This window comes from Thermobia domestica, chromosome 13 (assembly GCF_964235325.1).
Source record: "Thermobia domestica chromosome 13, izTheDome1.hap1.1, whole genome shotgun sequence".
Taxonomy (NCBI): domain Eukaryota; kingdom Metazoa; phylum Arthropoda; class Insecta; order Zygentoma; family Lepismatidae; genus Thermobia; species Thermobia domestica.
Genome location: NC_137466.1, coordinates 183,974,535 through 183,993,156, shown reverse-complemented (window position 1 = coordinate 183,993,156; position 18,622 = coordinate 183,974,535). Strand labels below are relative to the sequence as shown.

At 37.9% G+C, this 18,622-nt stretch overlaps 1 protein-coding gene across 1 annotated transcript in view; it reads left to right on the top strand.

The window, feature by feature from the left end:
* LOC145667878 (pancreatic triacylglycerol lipase-like) overlaps positions 1-18,622 on the top strand; it is a 139,868-nt gene that overhangs the window by 39,502 nt on the left and 81,744 nt on the right. The window contains exon 6 of the mRNA XM_081735309.1: positions 8,831-8,981. Coding sequence (XP_081591435.1) covers positions 8,831-8,981 — 151 coding nt within the window. The remainder of the gene's footprint in view (positions 1-8,830; positions 8,982-18,622) is intronic.

Below are 18,622 nucleotides of genomic sequence, written 5' to 3'. Positions count from 1 at the left end.
GTCCGCGTAGTCAAAACACCCTTACCGAATGCCTGGCATATCTTCCGCCCCCGCTGCAGCGGCGTTTGATCCCAGTTTGAACTCGTACACCATGCTCGTCCTTGTGAAGCTTTGTTTAGGCCTCATGTTCACTTTACCCTTACACAAGTTCACGGTGTGACTGAAGTCAGTGTTGCCATAGTCTTGGCTCTGGAGTGGGCTGAAAAACAGTACGAAATTTAAATAAAAAGGGTTGATTCATTTTTTGTCAAAAAGTAAAATGTTTTTGCCCACGTATGATCATCCCTGATCTAACTTTAGGGTCATACATAAAGTTTGTTACAACGCGTCGATATAGACCTCTAAAACGCAGAAATGTTCGGGTATTTTTATATTCGTCAATATGGCGTCACTAGTAAACAACTTAGCCCGGTAAGACGGCAACTACGTCAATGTATTTTTTGTGCTATACCATGTCGTTGGGAAGGGGGGAAGGTCCCGGTCGCCGAAGTAAGGGGGCGCAAAATTCGGAAGGAAAAAAGTAAAGATATATCTATCGACCTCAGTCATATGTACGGGGACGCCGTAGGCGCTGACTTTCCACGGTACGGCACTGGTGCTATTATTGTATAGTTCGAATTACGAATTTTCCACATGAAGTTTGTAGCATTATGCGGTGCAACGTCACAGAATGAATATTCACCAGCATTTCTTAAGAGTCCAATACAGTATGAGTAACGTGAACTTTTGAAAATGCGAGAATATTTGTTAAATGGTGCTGAATTGGGTAGAATTGTACCAACTTTTTCACAAAAGGGGCGGAAAATACCAGCGTGGTACCAACGGGCCGATGAATGACAAAAAGGGCTGAATCTGGTACAATTGTACCAAGTGAGGCAACACAAACTGAAGTTCCATAACCAGGTAGTATGTTGGATATATATACACCAACAACTGACCTTCGCCTTATCTCCATTGGCATTCAACTCACGGTCTGAGGGCCAATTGAAGACAGACCTGCATAAAAAGTGACAGAAGTTTCTTGGTAACCTTTATAGTATGCTTACATTTTGTAAGTCCAGATCTCACTCTTTATTGTAGCAAACCCTTCAATTAGCGAGTGTTTGAAACAAAATAAATAAATATTGTATCTTTTATACAGTATATTATTCCTTTTATATTCATTGGTTAAATATAATATTTTTTCTTCTCGTTTCCAAAGATTCTTTCTTTGTAGTTTTCTATAAAGAATTTAAAAGTTAAATATTATTTAACAAAAAAATTATATATATATAAACAAGAAAACATTGTACCTTTAAAATATTCTTACTGCTTTTAGCATTTAGTCCTTTGTTCTTACTGTATTTTTAAAAGAATTTCTTTACATACATTACAACATACCAAAAAGTTTTCTTTTATATTGAACGAAGTGTTACGAGCAATTAATTAGTATTATATATATTATTGCTCGTATAACGACATGAATTTAGTTACTGGCGTATACGCACATAGTTTATTGCCAATATGTTCATATAAGAAATTCTCATGAACATTGTTTATTGGCTATTATATGTTTTGGCTTGTGTTGCTACTTAATTTTACTGTTGAGTGTGAGTACTATAATTTTTTTGTGTGTAATAGTATTTTTATTTTTAAAAGCATATTATAGTCCTGAACGTAAAGGAATTCTATTAAAATACACAAAAGGAATCATTAATAACATTAAAAAAATATTTTGTGAAGATTATCCTTCTTTTGAATTCCATCCTTTCTCTGTTTATTTAACATTATTTAATTCTAAGTCCGAGTATGGCTTGAGACACCTTATTAATTGCGATCGGAAGCCAAGTGTAGCTCGGACATTACGTATAAGTCTCTCAGATACTTTTTTCACGGTTAATGATCTGTTCTTGGTTATGTGGAAAAACATTTTAGGCTTGCACCTAAAAGGAAAGATTAGCTATTTACTTGATATGGGGCAATGAAACTGTTAAGATCTTGTATACTGAAAGCTGTTATCAGTTTATTTTGCAATACTTTGCTGAAGAACGTAGACGATATTTTTTGGTGCAAAATTCAGTGCCGTCTTTAACCTTAAGCAGGCGCATTGGGATACAACGTACCCCACTATTAATCTTTATAATGTGGCGGCACTATATCTTTAGAATTTCAACTGCTATTCAAGGTATTTGTCCAGTGTTCTTTAACAAGTAAGCTGATGCAGTAGAACGTGTTTCGTACTCATTTGATTGGAAAATATTCTTCATTTATTTCAAGTGGATGCAAATTGGGATCATAATAGCATTACACAAAAATGTCATTGATTCGAAAGTTACAAGCAATTCAATGTAGTTGGCAATCCTGACTTTATCAATATTATTAAAAATTAATCTTTAAGTAATGTGATATGTATTAATTATAACAGTAATGCGCAACTAAATAATGTTAAAATGGTACTACACCAGAAAAAATATCATCATAATATATAAAGGTAGATAAATTTGATTTAGTTTGGCAATTCTGAGGATAGTTATGATATACTATGACAGCATTAGTAGTTTAAAAGTGATTCTGCATGTGATTGGTAACCTACACGAAAATAAACATATGGTGCATGATATGCATGCTAACATTACGGAAATTGACGCGCCTGGATAAGAGTTGGCACAGGGCAACCACAGGCGCCCGCCTAGGGACTCCACACTCCAGGCTCTAGAGAGCGCCAAGCCGCCGGTAAAAATCAACTAATACTTGGAAAATCGTTATTGTTTCAATTGATCTTAATGCTCTTTTTCAATTGACTTTTGTTTAGAGTTAATTTGCGCGTATTAGTTAACTTAACATTTCATTATGTATTAGTTACCGGCATGAGCGTACGAAAACCCCACAGTTTCACTCCAGGAGTTATATATACCTATATAGTACTGTGAGCTTTCATATACTTACGCCGGGAATTAATATATAACGAAGTGTTAGTAGTTAACTGATATGACCAAATTATAGTATCCAATTTGGTTTGCAAATAGCGCATAGGAAAAGGAATAAAATTTTACATGTATTTACTGGCTGGGGTCAGTCACGGGCAGATTCAGTTCAGCTCGGGTAATCTTAAATGTGATACTCTATTTCTCGATAACTACTGACTGTGTCTGAACGAAATTTTGAGGGCAACTAACCCATCGCCTAGGAGCTAAAAATCGCTAATTTTGTAGGCAGGATTGGCTAAGAAAAGCTTGGCTCGACAGCCGCTAATTTTGTGGTAAGGCTTGGCCAGGGAAAGGCTTGGCTCAACAGCCGCTAATTTTGTGCTCAGGCTTGGCCAAGGAAAGGCTTGGCTCGACAGCCGCTAATTTTGTGGTAAGGCTTGGCTCGACAGCCGCTAATTTTGTGGTAAGGCTTGGCCAGGGAAAGGCTTGGCTCAACAGCCGCTAATTTTGTGGTCAGGCTTGGCCAAGGAAAGGCTTGGCTCGACAGTCGCTAATTTTGTGGCAAGGCTTGGCCAAGGAAAGGCTTGGCTCGACAGCCGCTAATTTTGTGGTCAGGCTTGGCTGGACAGCCGCTAATTTTGTGGTAAGGCTTGGCCAAGGAAAGGCTTGGCTCGACAGCCGCTAATTCTGTGGTAAATCTTGGCCAAGGAAAGGCTTGGCTCGAACAGTCGCTAATTTTGTGGTAAGGCTTGGCTCGACAGCCGCTAATTTTGTGGTCAGGCTTGGCCAAGGAAAAGCTTGGCTCGACAGCCGCTAATTTTGTGGTCAGGTTTGGCTGGACAGCCGCTAATTTTGTGGTAAGGCTTGGCCAAGGAAAGGTTTGGCTCGACAGCCGCTAATTTTGTAGTAAGGCTTGGCCAATGAAAGGCTTGGCTCGACAGCCGCTAATTCTGTGGTAAATCTTGGCCAAGGAAAGGCTTGGCTCGACAGTCGCTAATTTTGTGGTAAGGCTTGGCTCGACAGCCGCTAATTTTGTGGTCAGGCTTGGCTAAGGAAAGGCTTGGCTCGACAGCCGCTAATTTTGTGGTCAGGCTTGGCTGGACAGCCGCTAATTTTGTGGTAAGGCTTGGCCAAGGAAAGGCTTGGCTCGACAGCCGATAATTTTGTAGTAAGGCTTGGCCAATCAAAGGCTTGGCTCGACAGTCGCTAATTTTGTGGTAAGGCTTGGCTCGACGGCCGCTAATTTTGTGGTAAGGCTTGGCTCGACAACCGCTAATTTTATAGTAAGGCTTGGCCAAGGAAAGGCTTGGCTCGACAGTCGCTAATTTTGTGGTAAGGCTTGGCCAAGGAAAGGCTTGGCTCGACAGCTGCTAATTTTGTAGTAAGGATTGGCCAAGGAAAGGCTTGGCTCGACAGTCGCTAATTTTGTGGTAAGGCTTGGCCAAGGAAAGGCTTGGCTCGACAGCCGCTAATTTTGTGGTCAGGCTTGGCCAAGGAAAGGCTTGGCTCGACAGCAGATGCTGTGCTTTACAGCTTTGCGCGCTGGGAGCTTGGTTTGTTTATTTAAGATCGACATTAATAGTAAACCATTTGAATGACTTAGCAATTTAAGGGTTTTTAAAATTCTACAATTACAGACACATCATCTCAGGAACTCAAACAATTCCTACAGCTTGTGTTGACAATTACAGTATGCTTGAGTTATTTGATATGGACGCTAATTTTGTGGTAAGGCTTGGCTCGACAGCCGCTAATTTTGTGGTAAGGCTTGGCTCGACAACCGCTAATTTTGTAGTAAGGCTTGGCCAAGGAAAGGCTTGGCTCGACAGTCGCTAATTTTGTGGTAAGGCTTGGCCAAGGAAAGGCTTGGCTCGACAGCTGCTAATTTTGTAGTAAGGATTGGCCAAGGAAAGGCTTGGCTCGACAGCCGCTAATTTTGTGGTAAGGCTTGGCCAAGGAAAGGCTTGGCTCGACAGTCGCTAATTTTGTGGCAAGGCTTGGCCAAGGAAAGGCTTGGCTCGACAGCCACTAATTTTGTGGTCAGGCTTGGCTGGACAGCCGCTAATTTTGTGGTAAGGCTTGGCCAAGGAAAGGCTTGGCTCGACAGCCGCTAATTTTGTGGTAAGGCTTGGCCAGGGAAAGGCTTGGCTCAACAGCCGCTAATTTTGTGGTAAGGCTTGGCCAAGGAAAGGCTTGGCTCGACAGCCGCTAATTTTGTAGTAAGGCTTGGCCAATGAAAGGCTTGGCTCGACAGCCGCTAATTCTGTGGTAAATCTTGGCCAAGGAAAGGCTTGGCTCGAACAATCGCTAATTTTGTGGTAAGGCTTGGCTCGACAGCCGCTAATTTTGTGGTCAGGCTTGGCCAAGGAAAGGCTTGGCTCGACAGCAGATGCTGTGCTTTACAGCTTTGCGCGCTGGGAGCTTGGTTTGTTTATTTAAGATCGATATTAATAGTAAACCATTTGAATGACTTAGCAATTTAACTGTTTTTAAAATTCTACAATTACAGACACATCATCTCAGGAACTCAAACAATTCCCACAGCTTGTGTTGACAATTACAGTATGCTTGAGTAATTTGATATGGACGTAAGTGGTACGGGTGTAACTGCTAATAAGGGACCATAACACTTTAGTACGAGAAAAATGGTGCTGTGAACATGTATCATGGATCACTAGTGACTGGCAAAATCTGGAATGATTGGATAAGACATCGCTCATCTTATTTGAAACCACGGGCAGTTTTATTTGTGGCGGATGTCCAAAGAAGTGTATAGTCCGCAGTGTACAATCCTGTTGGGGACGTAGTCATGGGACGTGACCATGGGGCGTAAAACTAAAAGATTTCATTTCATTTCATTTCAGATTCAGCGCCTGTTCGTCTACCCCCTACCTGCTCTTCTGCTATTTGCCTAACATTAGGATATCAACTTTAGCAACGCTCTAGCAATAATATAAATCGTATGACCTCAAAACGATCTTTTGAACGTTGGATAGAAAAATGATGGCACTTTAAAAAAATAAAAATAAATGAAGATTGGCAGATCTACACAAACTGTGGAATGGAGAACCGAAAACGGCACGTTTCTAGAGCTTTTGGATTTCGAAATCTCATTGTCGAGTGAAATTGGCCACACACATATAAACGTGACATTTTAATATAACAAACCATCTGAACTTGCACTGTTTCCACAGCACATCATTCTAATATGAGCATGAATCCCTTCGCACTTCCTTACTATATCATTTTCTGTCATATTGTCACTTTACAGACACAAGTGAAGGACGGAGGTATTCACAAAGGGGTTGAATTGCTGTAGATTGCGCGTGGCCAGTCGTTGAGCGCGGTCCAGTAATTGGTCGGCGAATCATGAGAGGTAGTCCGCGATGGGCTGTGTCATACTGTCTGATCGATCATTGTTATTATTTTGAGTGCGAGCTAGTGAACAAACAGTAGATCACCAGTAATATATGACATGAAAATAGCCCTTAAACCTAAAAAGGTTGGCCACCTTTGCTCTAGACAAATATATAAACGTATAATTTTAATATATAGAAGTATTACATATCTAATACGAGGGTTGGGGCAAAAGTCATGGCAACTATTTTTTTTCTTCCAGATATGTGAGTGGATCACAAACTTACATGTGTCGTGTGGTAGTTCTGCAGGCATAGTGTGTATGCAGAACAATAGATCGCTCTGTGGTAGCTGGTAATAGCACAGCGAGGGCTGTGAAATCAGTCAGTTGGTGAGTGTCGTGCGAGATGGAAGTAACCCTGTTAAGCAGCGCGCTTACATCAATATAACCGTTCTCCGAGGGAGAAATGCGATGGAATGTCACAGTGAATTAGTGGAAGCCCTTGGGAATAATGCCCTACCATACCGGACAGTACCATGCACGCTGGGTAGGAAAGTTTCAGCAAGGATGCGTGTCAACCAGTGATGAGCAACGTTCGGGACGACCTGTCAGTGTGCGGACCGACGTGGCACGTGCCGTCATCGATCAGCTCCTGGATGAAGACAGACAATGGACGCTACTGGAGTTGGCGGAGGCAAGTGGCATCGAGAAAAGCACCGTCCACAGGATATTGCGTAATGAGCTGCAACTGCGCAAAATCACATCGCGGTGGGTACCGCATGCACTGACGGAAGTTCAAAGGTAGATGCACTATGCAATATGCTCCGACCACCTTGCACACTGGCAACAGGACGGCGATCAATTCTTGTTACGAATAATCGCCATCGATGAATTTTAGGCCAGGGCATACGAACCAGAACTGAAACGTCAGTCCGCGGAGTGGCGACATGTTGGATCACCAAGGAGGTAGAAGTTCTGTCAGAAACCTTCAACAGTCAAATTGATGGTGATCGTCGCGTAAGACGTCAGGGGTGTCATTGTTTGCACTTTGTTTCACATGGTGCGGCAAATGCTGAGGCGGATGGTATTCAGCGCCTCCCACATCGTTGGCAGCGTGTGGTGCAAGTAGCAAGAGACTACTTTGAGGGTCTTTAGGCCCAGATTTATCATGTCAACTGTAAGCGTACTGTGTTGTCATTCTTTTGCACAGTGAAGGCCATATTGCCCTGTATACTACCGTAATAAATTAGTGTGTTACGATATTTCAGTGCTATTCATTTCCACACATGTAGTTAACACCTTGCCCTTTCGTCTGTATATCTCACATTTTCCAACCGGACTGGTATCTTCAAGAAAAAAAATAGTTGCCATGACTTTTGCCCCAACCCTCGTAGAATAAAAAATACTTTGGGTCTTAAGTTCTTTTGGGAAAGAATCTCAAACTTCAAGTCCTATAGGCCTTCGTAAACATGCGTCTGAGCAAGCCCGCCTCCACACATCTAATAATATTCTCCAGAAAGAAGCTTTTCTTTTTCGTTAAAGAAAGTCTGAAATAAATGCAAGAAACTGGCATAATGTAAGGATGCCGAATGTATATGAAAGCACGAGCTTCTTCGAGCTAAATGGTTTGCTTACGCGCCTTTGGCGTGGGAGACCCGGGTTCGGTTCCCGGCAGGTTTATTGTGAAATGACGAAGTCTTTTGCTCCAAAATAAGTGTGCACGGGAGGAGGCCGAATTTTATCCTGGCGTGATTCATTCCACTTAGACGTTATGTTCATTCCTTGTGCTGTTAGGCGTAGTTTCACAATAAACTTACATCCTCATGTTGCAGGTTTTTTGCCGCGGATTGTACACTCTTATTGTAAGTTGAGCTTAGTTTGAAAATGAGTATTTACAACATAGCTACTGGATTTAGTATCTATATAGTACTTGAATAAAAACAAGTATAAGAATTAAAAGTAATGTTTAGAACTTACGAACATAAATTCCGAATGTTCTTCAATATCAGCTTGAATTGCGTTCCAAAATTCGACCAAACGAATCAAAGTAGCTTGTTTTCATCGTACTTGTTTTAAGAAGTATCATTTTATTGTTGATATTCAACGACTACCTAAGAGCTATAGTTAAGTCTGCACATAATCAACGACATATTTATCAAAACTTGAATGTTATAATTCTTTCGTGTTAACAAGCAAAAAGAAATTTAAATGCTCTAATGGCTAAACATTGTTTGTTTCTGCAAATTGTCCATTAAAAACTTTTGATGGCGGAAAAGAAGAAAAAAGAGCTTAACGGTTAAGATTTTTATGAAATATTTTAATTGCATAATGCATAAAACTCTAAACAATAACAAAAATTAGAGCAATATTCGAAAGAATATGGCTTCTTTCTAAATAAATCAGCGTTGCGTAATACTTTTTTTTTCTAAAAAAAAGTTGCTATTTTAATATATATATATAAAATTTAGTTTGTTGTTTTCACGGGAAATAACAATGTACGATTTCTGTTAGAAAGTATTTTATTCTATGTTTTTACGTTTGATTGCCGGTATTATTTCTTTTCTAGGTTTTAACCCCTCTGTAACAGATAAAGAGGTGTGTTATGATGAATTGGGATGTTTCAATTTGAAAGGACCTTGGGAAACCCTAGGAAAATTATATTCATTTCTACCAGAAGATCCGAATGATATAAATACAACCATTTACCTCACTACAAGGTGAAATATTTTATCTTTGCTATATATCAACTTTTACATGTTTCTCTTTAATTATGTTAAACAATGTCTTATATTAGAAGCCTTAGAAATATGTGAAAATTAGTATGTCTGTAAAAGTCATGGAAGTGTGTCCCGGAAGGAGTCAAAGCCGGAAACCACGAATTTCTTCATATACAGGGTGGTTACAATTTAAGTGCCGCTATTGTGAAGTGCCGGTTTATTCAAGAGCCATATGCGATATTTTTGCGTGTTCACTGGCCCCTTCTAGTGTAAAATGTGTCTCATCAGTTCACAGGATACCCGACGGTCACATGCCATCCACTTCCATTCGTGTTAAAAACCGAAGGGCAAGGTCAAAGCGTTGCGGCGGATCTTAAGGTTTCAGTTACTGTACTGTGTGAATCATGTAAGGATAATACCAGTGTAGAATAGTCCTAAGAACTTTCCTCACTGTTGACCATGAAATGGCCGATTCCCGTGACACCGCCCGAATAGTATTGGTAGCGGAATATGAATCACGTGCTGTAGTCCACAGCAGCCACAGCAACCTAGTCAACAATCTACGTTGGAATGGGTCGTCTTCCTCTTCCTAGAGCCACACACAACTTACCCGTAGCCTTGAATTTCAGTACCATCCTCTTTAAGCCACTCCTCTTCTCATTCCTTTCAGACACCGATATTCCCTCAATGCTGCATTGTAATTACTCCCGTTCTGATATATCAATTTTACTAAAAGTGCACGGTCTTTGTTATCAATAGTCATGCTTCTCCTCGTGGGATCCTGTGCATGAAATGTGAGCTCGCGTGTGTTACGGCCTGTACAGTGCCATATTTTCCCCTGGTGGCGGAAAGTGGAACTGATATCTTTTACAGCGTAACTCGTTTCCGCATAGTCTCATTAGCATATTTACCAAATTTGAATGCAATTTATTGATTACAATCCGTGCTGGACCGCCGTGAATAGTAGCACTTTAATTGTAACCACCTTGTACTGATGAACCGTAAATTTGCTAACATATTCTAAGAAGGGATTTATACCATCACCTGCTTGCGTTTCAATTTTGGATCGAATACATGAATTGCTATGCAGTAAAAATGGCTGTGTCAATTCAAGAAAATGGCTTTGTGTTACCTTAGTTGTATTACTTTTTCATACCTGCCTGGTGCTACTTCAAGGCTATCGGACATTGGAGTAAATTATTAAACGGGAAGTGCCTAAACCTGGCATGGTATTTATCAACTCTTTGTCAAACACGTAACGCCAGGCCTCCAGGCCTGTGTTAACCACAACACTGGACACTTGTTGCCTTAATTAAAATTGACGTGCGTTAACCCCATCATTTTTCCCCTGTATACTGGCAGTTGTTACATGCATTTTTTTTTTACTTCTCATCTTGAATTTTAAACGTGTGTAAACATAAAATGAGCAATGTAGGATTAGTTTAGTAATCTACCTTATACCCTGATTCTAGTTCTCGTAACAGTGCAAAGGGTTCCGATTCCACATTAAGCTCTAACGTTACATCTTTATGAAATTGGTTTAGCACGGTGATAAATTCCAGATTATATGTATCGTGAATAAGAAAACTCTTGGTAATCGAACACATGAATAATTCAAGCTGGAGTAGTTTATATCATTAATTCAAAGCAAAATTCGGTAATAATTCTAAAGAGCTGATATGATTTTGGATTCCGTGCCAGACTGGGTTCCGGGTCTTCTAGGTTCCAGGTCTGAGCAAAGACACCCAGGTCAACAGTTGTAATTCAAATGATTCGGTGATTTCTGACTCGTTTCCTCACTGCTGAGTCAAATATTTATAATTACTCATTTTGGAAAGCGTAACCCCATTCGTTTTCAATTTGTCTTTTCACTCAAATTTTCTTATTCCAATTCTGTGTTATATTCTTTTGAATCTTAACCCTGTTCTATTGCATAAATGCCTCAGACAACCCGATATGTAAATTTTTAAAACACAATGATAGTAGTCCATTTGAGAATACTCACAAGAAAATCGCGAATTTGGCACAAAATTGATATACAAGAAGAAAGTGATTGTAGGTGAGACTGTTGGGATATAACAGTCATCTTAAGAGACTGTAAAGGACCATAAACTACTCATCATAATATAATCTATAACCACATCTAGCGGCAACATAAGATCTCACTCAGATAGTATACCGCATTCAGCGTATGTTTTGACGCCTATTGGCGAAGTTCTGCTCGCAGCCAGATGCTGTCTTACTCTAACTATCGTGCTTAGGTCCGGTGGCCTAGATGTTCAATGCAGAAGATATAGAAGTAAATCATTCTGGGTTGCCCTTGCGAAATCGAGACATATTTTCCTGCTGGAAAGTGATATTCTTCCAAGTGCTCAGATTTTGGGATGACCAAAAATTAATCGAATATTGAAAACAAATATTCAGATATTCGAATATAAGAAGTAAAATTATTCGAATTCTTTTAACAGTAAGTACTACGTAAGGAAGTTGTGAACAGTTATCGGAATATCGCAGTGTTTTCAAAGCGTCGTTGTTTCTGTAGGGCTAACGTACGCGTGCTTGACATGTGAGACTCTGCTTCGATTTTCATTTGAAATTTGTGTTTCAGATCCCACTTTAAGCTGTAGGTCAGCATTTTAATATAGATTTAGTACTGAAAGGAATTCCAAATCTACAATCCAGTCAACTCAATGATTTTATTATTGGCACTTACACCCATTCATGAATAGGCAATATTTCTATTCACTATTCACCAATTCACGAATAGGCAATATCCCTATTCACCGTTCACCCATTCAAGAATAGGCAATATTGCTAATCACCATTCACAAATAAGTAATATCCCTATTCATCATTCACCTATTCACGAATAGGCAATATCCTTATTCACTCATTCACGAATAGGAAATATCCCTATTCACTCATTCACGTATAGGCAATATTCCTATTTACAATTAATTCATTCACGAATAGGCAATATTGCTATTCACGAATAGGTAATATTCCTATTCATAATTCACCCATTTACGAAGAGGCAATATTTCTATTTACCATTCACCCATTCACAAATAGGCAATATCCCTATTTATCGTCATCCATTCACAAATAGGCAATATCCTTATTCACCACTGAACCATTTACGAACAGGCAATATCCCTATTTACCATTATCCATTCAGAAATAGGCAATATTCTTTTACACCACTGACCAATTTACGAATAGGCAATATCCCTATTCACTCATTCATGAACAAGCAATATTCCTATTCACCATTCAGGAATATGTATCATTCCTATTCACCATTTACGAATAGACAATATCCCTATTCACCGTTTATCCATAAACAAATAGGAAAAAGCCCTATTCACCGTTCATTCGTTCACTAATAGACAATGTCCCCATTCAGCATTCACTCATTCACGAGCAGACAATATCCATATTCACGATTGACCCATTCACGAATAGGCTAGCGCACGCGCCTTTGGTTCAAAGGACTCTGATTCAATTTCTGATGGAGAGATCCTTGAAATTTAAGCGTACTACAGTGTTCCGGATTCCACCTTAAACTATAAGTCAGCGTCTCATATAATCTCGATACCGAAGAGGGATACTAAATTCCAACCAACCAATCAAAAACAGATAATAAGATTAAAGCGTTGAAAAGCGAGCCTTACGTAACAATAAACTTAAACACAAAAAAGTGCAAGCACATTAGACTAACAATGAAAGTAATAGAATTTTATATTATGTAGAATGAGTCCCCACGAATTTAAGTAGAAAAAGAAAGAAATAGATACTCAGAACTACGAATATTAAATATTGATAATAGTTTATTATAAAATAATAATTGATAATTAAAAATAGTCAATGAACCCTGGTAGTAATATACGATAATATTGGAATTTTTTTAAAATAATGTCGAAAGAAACAAAGGAAGGAAAACATTATTTTATTAGGTGTACTTAATTTTATTTAGTAAATTATGCACACAACATGTACATCTCATTTAAAAATCACAATATTATATATGCTAATTTCAGAGTTTTTCCTAGTGTTGTAAAAAACGGTTTTTTTTCTGTGAAGTTTTTTTCAATAAAAAAAACCGTTCTTTTTCATGTTTTTTTTTCAGAAGTCTGTTTTTTTCTGACAACTATTATTTATTGATTTATGTGGCAGATTATTGAAATAATCAACAGAACTTGAGTCGAAGCCCTCGTAACTTACAAATCATTTGCTTCTTTGTACCTATACGAGCAAAATTGTGCGATTATTCCTTTCGGCCCCAGGTCATTTTTGGCGTTTTCCTACATTTCCAGTTAGTGACTTATTGCTCAAAAACTATTCATTTGATTGATATGGTTAAGGTCTTATTTTTTAGAAAATAGAAGTGGCTATTTTTTGGTGGAAGTTGCATTGCATTGTTGCCAACGGGTGGGAAATTATTGAGGGAAATGTAGGGGTGAAATTTACAAAAAATTCCCTAACCGAATTTCAAAATCTTTTGTATCTAGCACAACTGCTGCTATATGGGTTGAAGTCACCTAAACAAACCTTTGGTGTGTTGACAAGGTACAGTGAAAACCTGAAGTCGCTGGCTTCCATTCAAAGAGGGAAAAAAAATTCTGTCATACACATGAAATTTTGACATTTTTCACGCCTCAGAAGCAAAAACCAAATATGCCGAGGCTACAGCTTCTCTAATTATCCTATTGAAACTTTTTATGGTGCGTTCTGTAGGGCAAATAGGAAGCTTTCAGATAGTGATACGTTTGTTTCAATGTAGCCAGCAAGAGAGTAATAATAGAGGAGAAAAGGGAATTTTTTCCGAATTTTTCACCTAATAGTGGGAATTAATTGTTTTGGCTGGAAACGCTGCCATCAGACAGACGAAAACTATCTGGAAATAAACCGTAGTACTCCAAGAATATATCCTACAAGTATCATGGCGATATATAACAAAGTAAGCATGAAATTTAAAAAAATCTCATTCTACCTCACAAATTCACCATTTTCTTACCATTTCCAGAAAACGGTTTATTATAAACCTCAACTGTACTTCCCCTAATTATTCTAGTGAAACTTTTTGTGGTACGCTGTGTAGGTTAAGGATGAGGCTATTATACATTGGTACGTTTGTTCGAATGTAGTCAACAAGAAGGAAATAATAGAAATAAAAAAGGGATTTTTTTTCCAAAAATTTGCCCCTAAAATCTGGAATTAAAATTTTCTGTAGCTTGCAACACTACCATCAGGCACACACAAACTATCTTAAAATAAGCTTTGGTATACCTCTAATATGTCGAACAAGTATTATGACGATATCTAGTAAAGTAAGCATGTCAATAAAAAATATCTCATTCTACCTTTAAAAAAAATCAGTTATCTTTCCAATTAGAGAACAAGGTCTACTATAAACCTCAACTGTACTTCCCCTAATTATCCTATTGAAACTTTCTATAGTGCGTTGTGTAGAGCAAGGACGAGACTTCCAGATACTGGTACGTTTGTTTCGATATAGCCAACAAGAGGTAAATAACAGAGACAAAACATATAGTTTTTATAAAATTTCCCCCTAAAATCTGGAATTAAAATTTTCTGTAGCTGGCAACACTGCTACCAGACAGACGCAAATTATCTTAAATTAAACATTGGTACACCACTAATATATCCTACAAGTATGATAGCGATATTTGAGGAATAAAGTTTCTAAGTACCAAATATATATATCGGTAAACAGAAAAGTAGGCAAAAACTAGAAAAATCAAGGGTTAGAACCTAAATACGAATTTTACGTGCGCCCCCTAATTACCCCACTGTAACGATCTGTACTTGCGTTTGTTAAGTAAGGACAAATGTTCGATTGGCGTAAGTTGACTTGCACTTGGACGTATAAATACGGATTTATAAACAAAAATTTCTAATGTTTTGCCCAAATATAGGAGAATTTAAATTTCCCTAATTGGCAACACTGCGCGCAGGCCCGTCCAATTGATGTCACCAGTTAAGTATCCATCCGAGGTATCTCTCTGGCAAGTCTTAAAAAGAAGTAAAGGAAATTCGAAATTAGAAAATTCTCGAATTTTTGACTGGGGTGAAATTTGAGAAGGAAATTCGACACCAGAAGAAAAAGAAATTAATATGATAAACTATAGTCCAGCCATATTTTGCAAGAATAATATCCCGATATCTTAATTAGTGTCCACACAGGAGCAGATTAAACAAGTGACACACCCGTGTGTGCCACTTTAATTAGTGTCCACACAGGAGCAGATGAAACAAGTGACACACCCGTGTGTGCCACTTTGGCCACCTGGGCCACCGAGTATACATTTGATTACATTTTTTTGACTACTAACTCATGTTGTTGTTGTAGTTATAGTTTCGACTAATAATAATATCGTTGTAAACAATAACTTTAAGGAAAATTTTCTCTCCTTTTTACATCTTAGTTCCAACACTGTTTGTGAGAAATGCAGGGTGTTTCAAAATAAATTTTGGGGCTTTAAGTCTTCGTAGTCTTATTACATTTTATGTACAATTATAAGCAATGCATCAAGTAAAAGAGCACCTCAAACAGTCTTTGCTACAAGTGTTCAATGTGAAATTCATTCGTCACACGGCACACATCTAGTCGATAGGCGAGAAAGGCCCATAAAGTTTCTGCCATATGGCACAAAACACATTCAATTTAGGGGAGTCTCGTTTCAACTGTACCATCTCCTGAGGATTTGCTGACGGCCAGATGCAAACATTATAAGTGTTCACATTAGCTCTTAGGTGAAAGGTCGATTTATCACTGAAGACGACACGATCCAGAAAATCTTCATTGTTATGCAGGAATATTTCACTTGCGAAATTGGCACGTAAACCGTAATCTGTAGGCTTTAGACCTGTAGCAACTATATTGATAAAGACGTAGTTGCAAGCTTCTTCTTAATATTCTTCACACAGACGGTTGCACTGTACAGATTCAGTCTTTATTAAAACTGAAAAAGCTTTCTGCTCTCTAGTCTCCATCTTTGCTACTTGCTCTTTCTAACGGCAGACAGAAGAAACAATGTATGTACATGCGTGAGTACAAAACTGTTTGAGATGCTCTTTCATTTGATATAAGTCATCCTAAATTCATGTCTTTTATATACATATCATCAGGGCCGGTCCTAGTCAATTTGTCGCCTCGTGCAATGGCATAATTTGCCGCCTTCCCCTTTCTCCAGAAAGAACAAATCTTAAAAGTCATGATTTTAAGTATGTTACTCCAGCATGGACAACAAAGGTGAGGGTAAGTGCAGTCGCACTCAGAAAGGTTAAATACTTACTAAAAATGCAATCCCGTTGTGTTTGTTTGTTTTTCTTTAAATAGTAATCTATTATGTTAGTGAAAGATAAAGCAAACACACCTGCAGAGGAAATATGGTAATCCTTTTTATAGAATTCACTATCGAGCTTCAATCTCAATATATCAGTTTGCAGTTCCAGTGCAACTAGCTCTTTTATCTTTATTTCTTGATTTTTCTTCTATATCTTCTAATATTAAAAAAATGTTTCTATCTTCAATGATAAGGAACTTGTTTCTGACAAAAACAAGACTAGTTTCATATCAAAACTGTGATAACTTACTAAATGGAACAGATATTCACTACTATTCGAGAATTGAATTCTTGCATTTGACAACAATCAAACAATTTGTGCTCGGATTTATTCGACCATTTGCTTTAGCATTGTCCATGTGGCCTTAAACTAATGCAACCTCAACTTAATTTATGAATGTAGTATTCAAATAGAAGGTCAGTTAGTAAATGTAACTACCATCCTCATGAAGTCTGTTTCCAACAAGAAATATTTAATTTAAATAATATTGTAAAACTTTGTCTCATATAGGATCTTTGGGTAGAGCAGTTAATAAAAAGAGCCTCCGGAATCGACTCCCACTACCAGTTTTATTATAAAAGTTTCCACTATAAAAGTATTTTCACAAAATACTATACAAATTAATCTCTCTAGAATCAAAGGTTAGTTATAAGTGGCCTTCGACCGTAAGGTCGCAGACAGAATCTCCAACAGAGCCCCGTAGTAGGCTAAGAGGAGTGGAGTTAAGGAACCAATGCTCCGTAGCAAGCATAGGCGGGTTAAGTGGCCAACATAGCCCCGTAGAAGGCTAAGTAGCTGAGGTTAGGATTCCCAGACAGAGCCCCGTAGCAGGCTAAACCAGGAGATGGGATAGGCGTAGTCCCATAGCCGACTAGAGGCCTGGGGTTACGTTACTCCAAGAGTCCCGTAGCAGACTAAAGAAGGGTCTCCAGAAAACTGGTATCGAGTTGTCTTCATCCATCCAATTTATAAAGTCCATTGGGTGGTGGTGGCGCTGCTGCTCCGATGTCGTCTTTTGCTCCACGGGAGGGGCTAGAAGCCGTCGTCTGCATGTGATTATAGGTCCCTCTGGTGGGAGATCCTCTTGCCGAACCATGTGGAGGTGTTTATAAACATTGATGTGTGGAATTGCTTGTTTACCACATCACATAGGATATTACAATATACTTATGACAGATTTTGCCGGACCATCCAAGCTTGCCGCTCCACGCAAATGCACGTGTTGCATATATGGTAGAGCCGGCTCTGCATATCATATATATCTAGTCGACAAATTATTTATATATGACATTTAGAAAAATACTATTAGGCAAATTAGTATTAGTTTTTACCTTTAGACAAGTTATTGGATACTGTTCGTGACATTATTTTTGTACTTATTAAAGGCCTGCTTTCACGAAAAAACAAAATTTCATTTCTACTTTTATTTCTTAGTTGATAGTGATGAAAACTGCTGAAACCCTAATTGTTAATAGGTATGGTATTCATGTAAATTGTAAAATATTTGTAGCGTATCAGTATCTAGCGTATAATTTATGTTGCATTTTACGGTAATTACACCTACATAAAAATATTTCATTCTTAAATTGACGTAAGATGCATTACAAATGACTATTTGAAAAAAAAAACGAAATTTAGAAAAAAACGAGAGGCAATGTTTTTTTCTAAAAAAAACGTAAATTTCTGAAAAAATACGAACCGTTTTTTTTTTCTATTTACAACACTAGTTTTTCCATTTCGGCTTTATACAGTTCATTTAACATTATAAAAGAAAACGATCTCATAAACGTAATAAGCAGAACAAATAAAAATACAATTATATGTGTACATGTATTATATCGGTTAATATGTTGTAATAGCTTCAGTGCAAACTAATTACCTACAAATATTTAATTATTACATTCCCACTATTAAATGCTACTCCATAAAGAAAGAATGTGTATGTGAACTGTATTTAATTGAACTTATTAACATTTTGTTATTAATCTTTTTATTATTTTTTTTAAAAATATTAAATTACAAACAATTTTAAGTTTATTTCACATGTAATAGAAGAAATCATATAACAAAGTTTTAAAATACTATATACAATTAATAAATTAATGGTTAAACAATAAAGCGATATTTGGAATATAAAAGAAACTCGTGCAAGGAATAGTATTTCTAGCATTTAAAGAAGAAAACTTTGTTTATTTATATTAGAAGCAATATTTGTAACCGTTCTGAAGAGAGAAACAAAGTAGATACAATTTGCTAGTTAACAGTGTAAT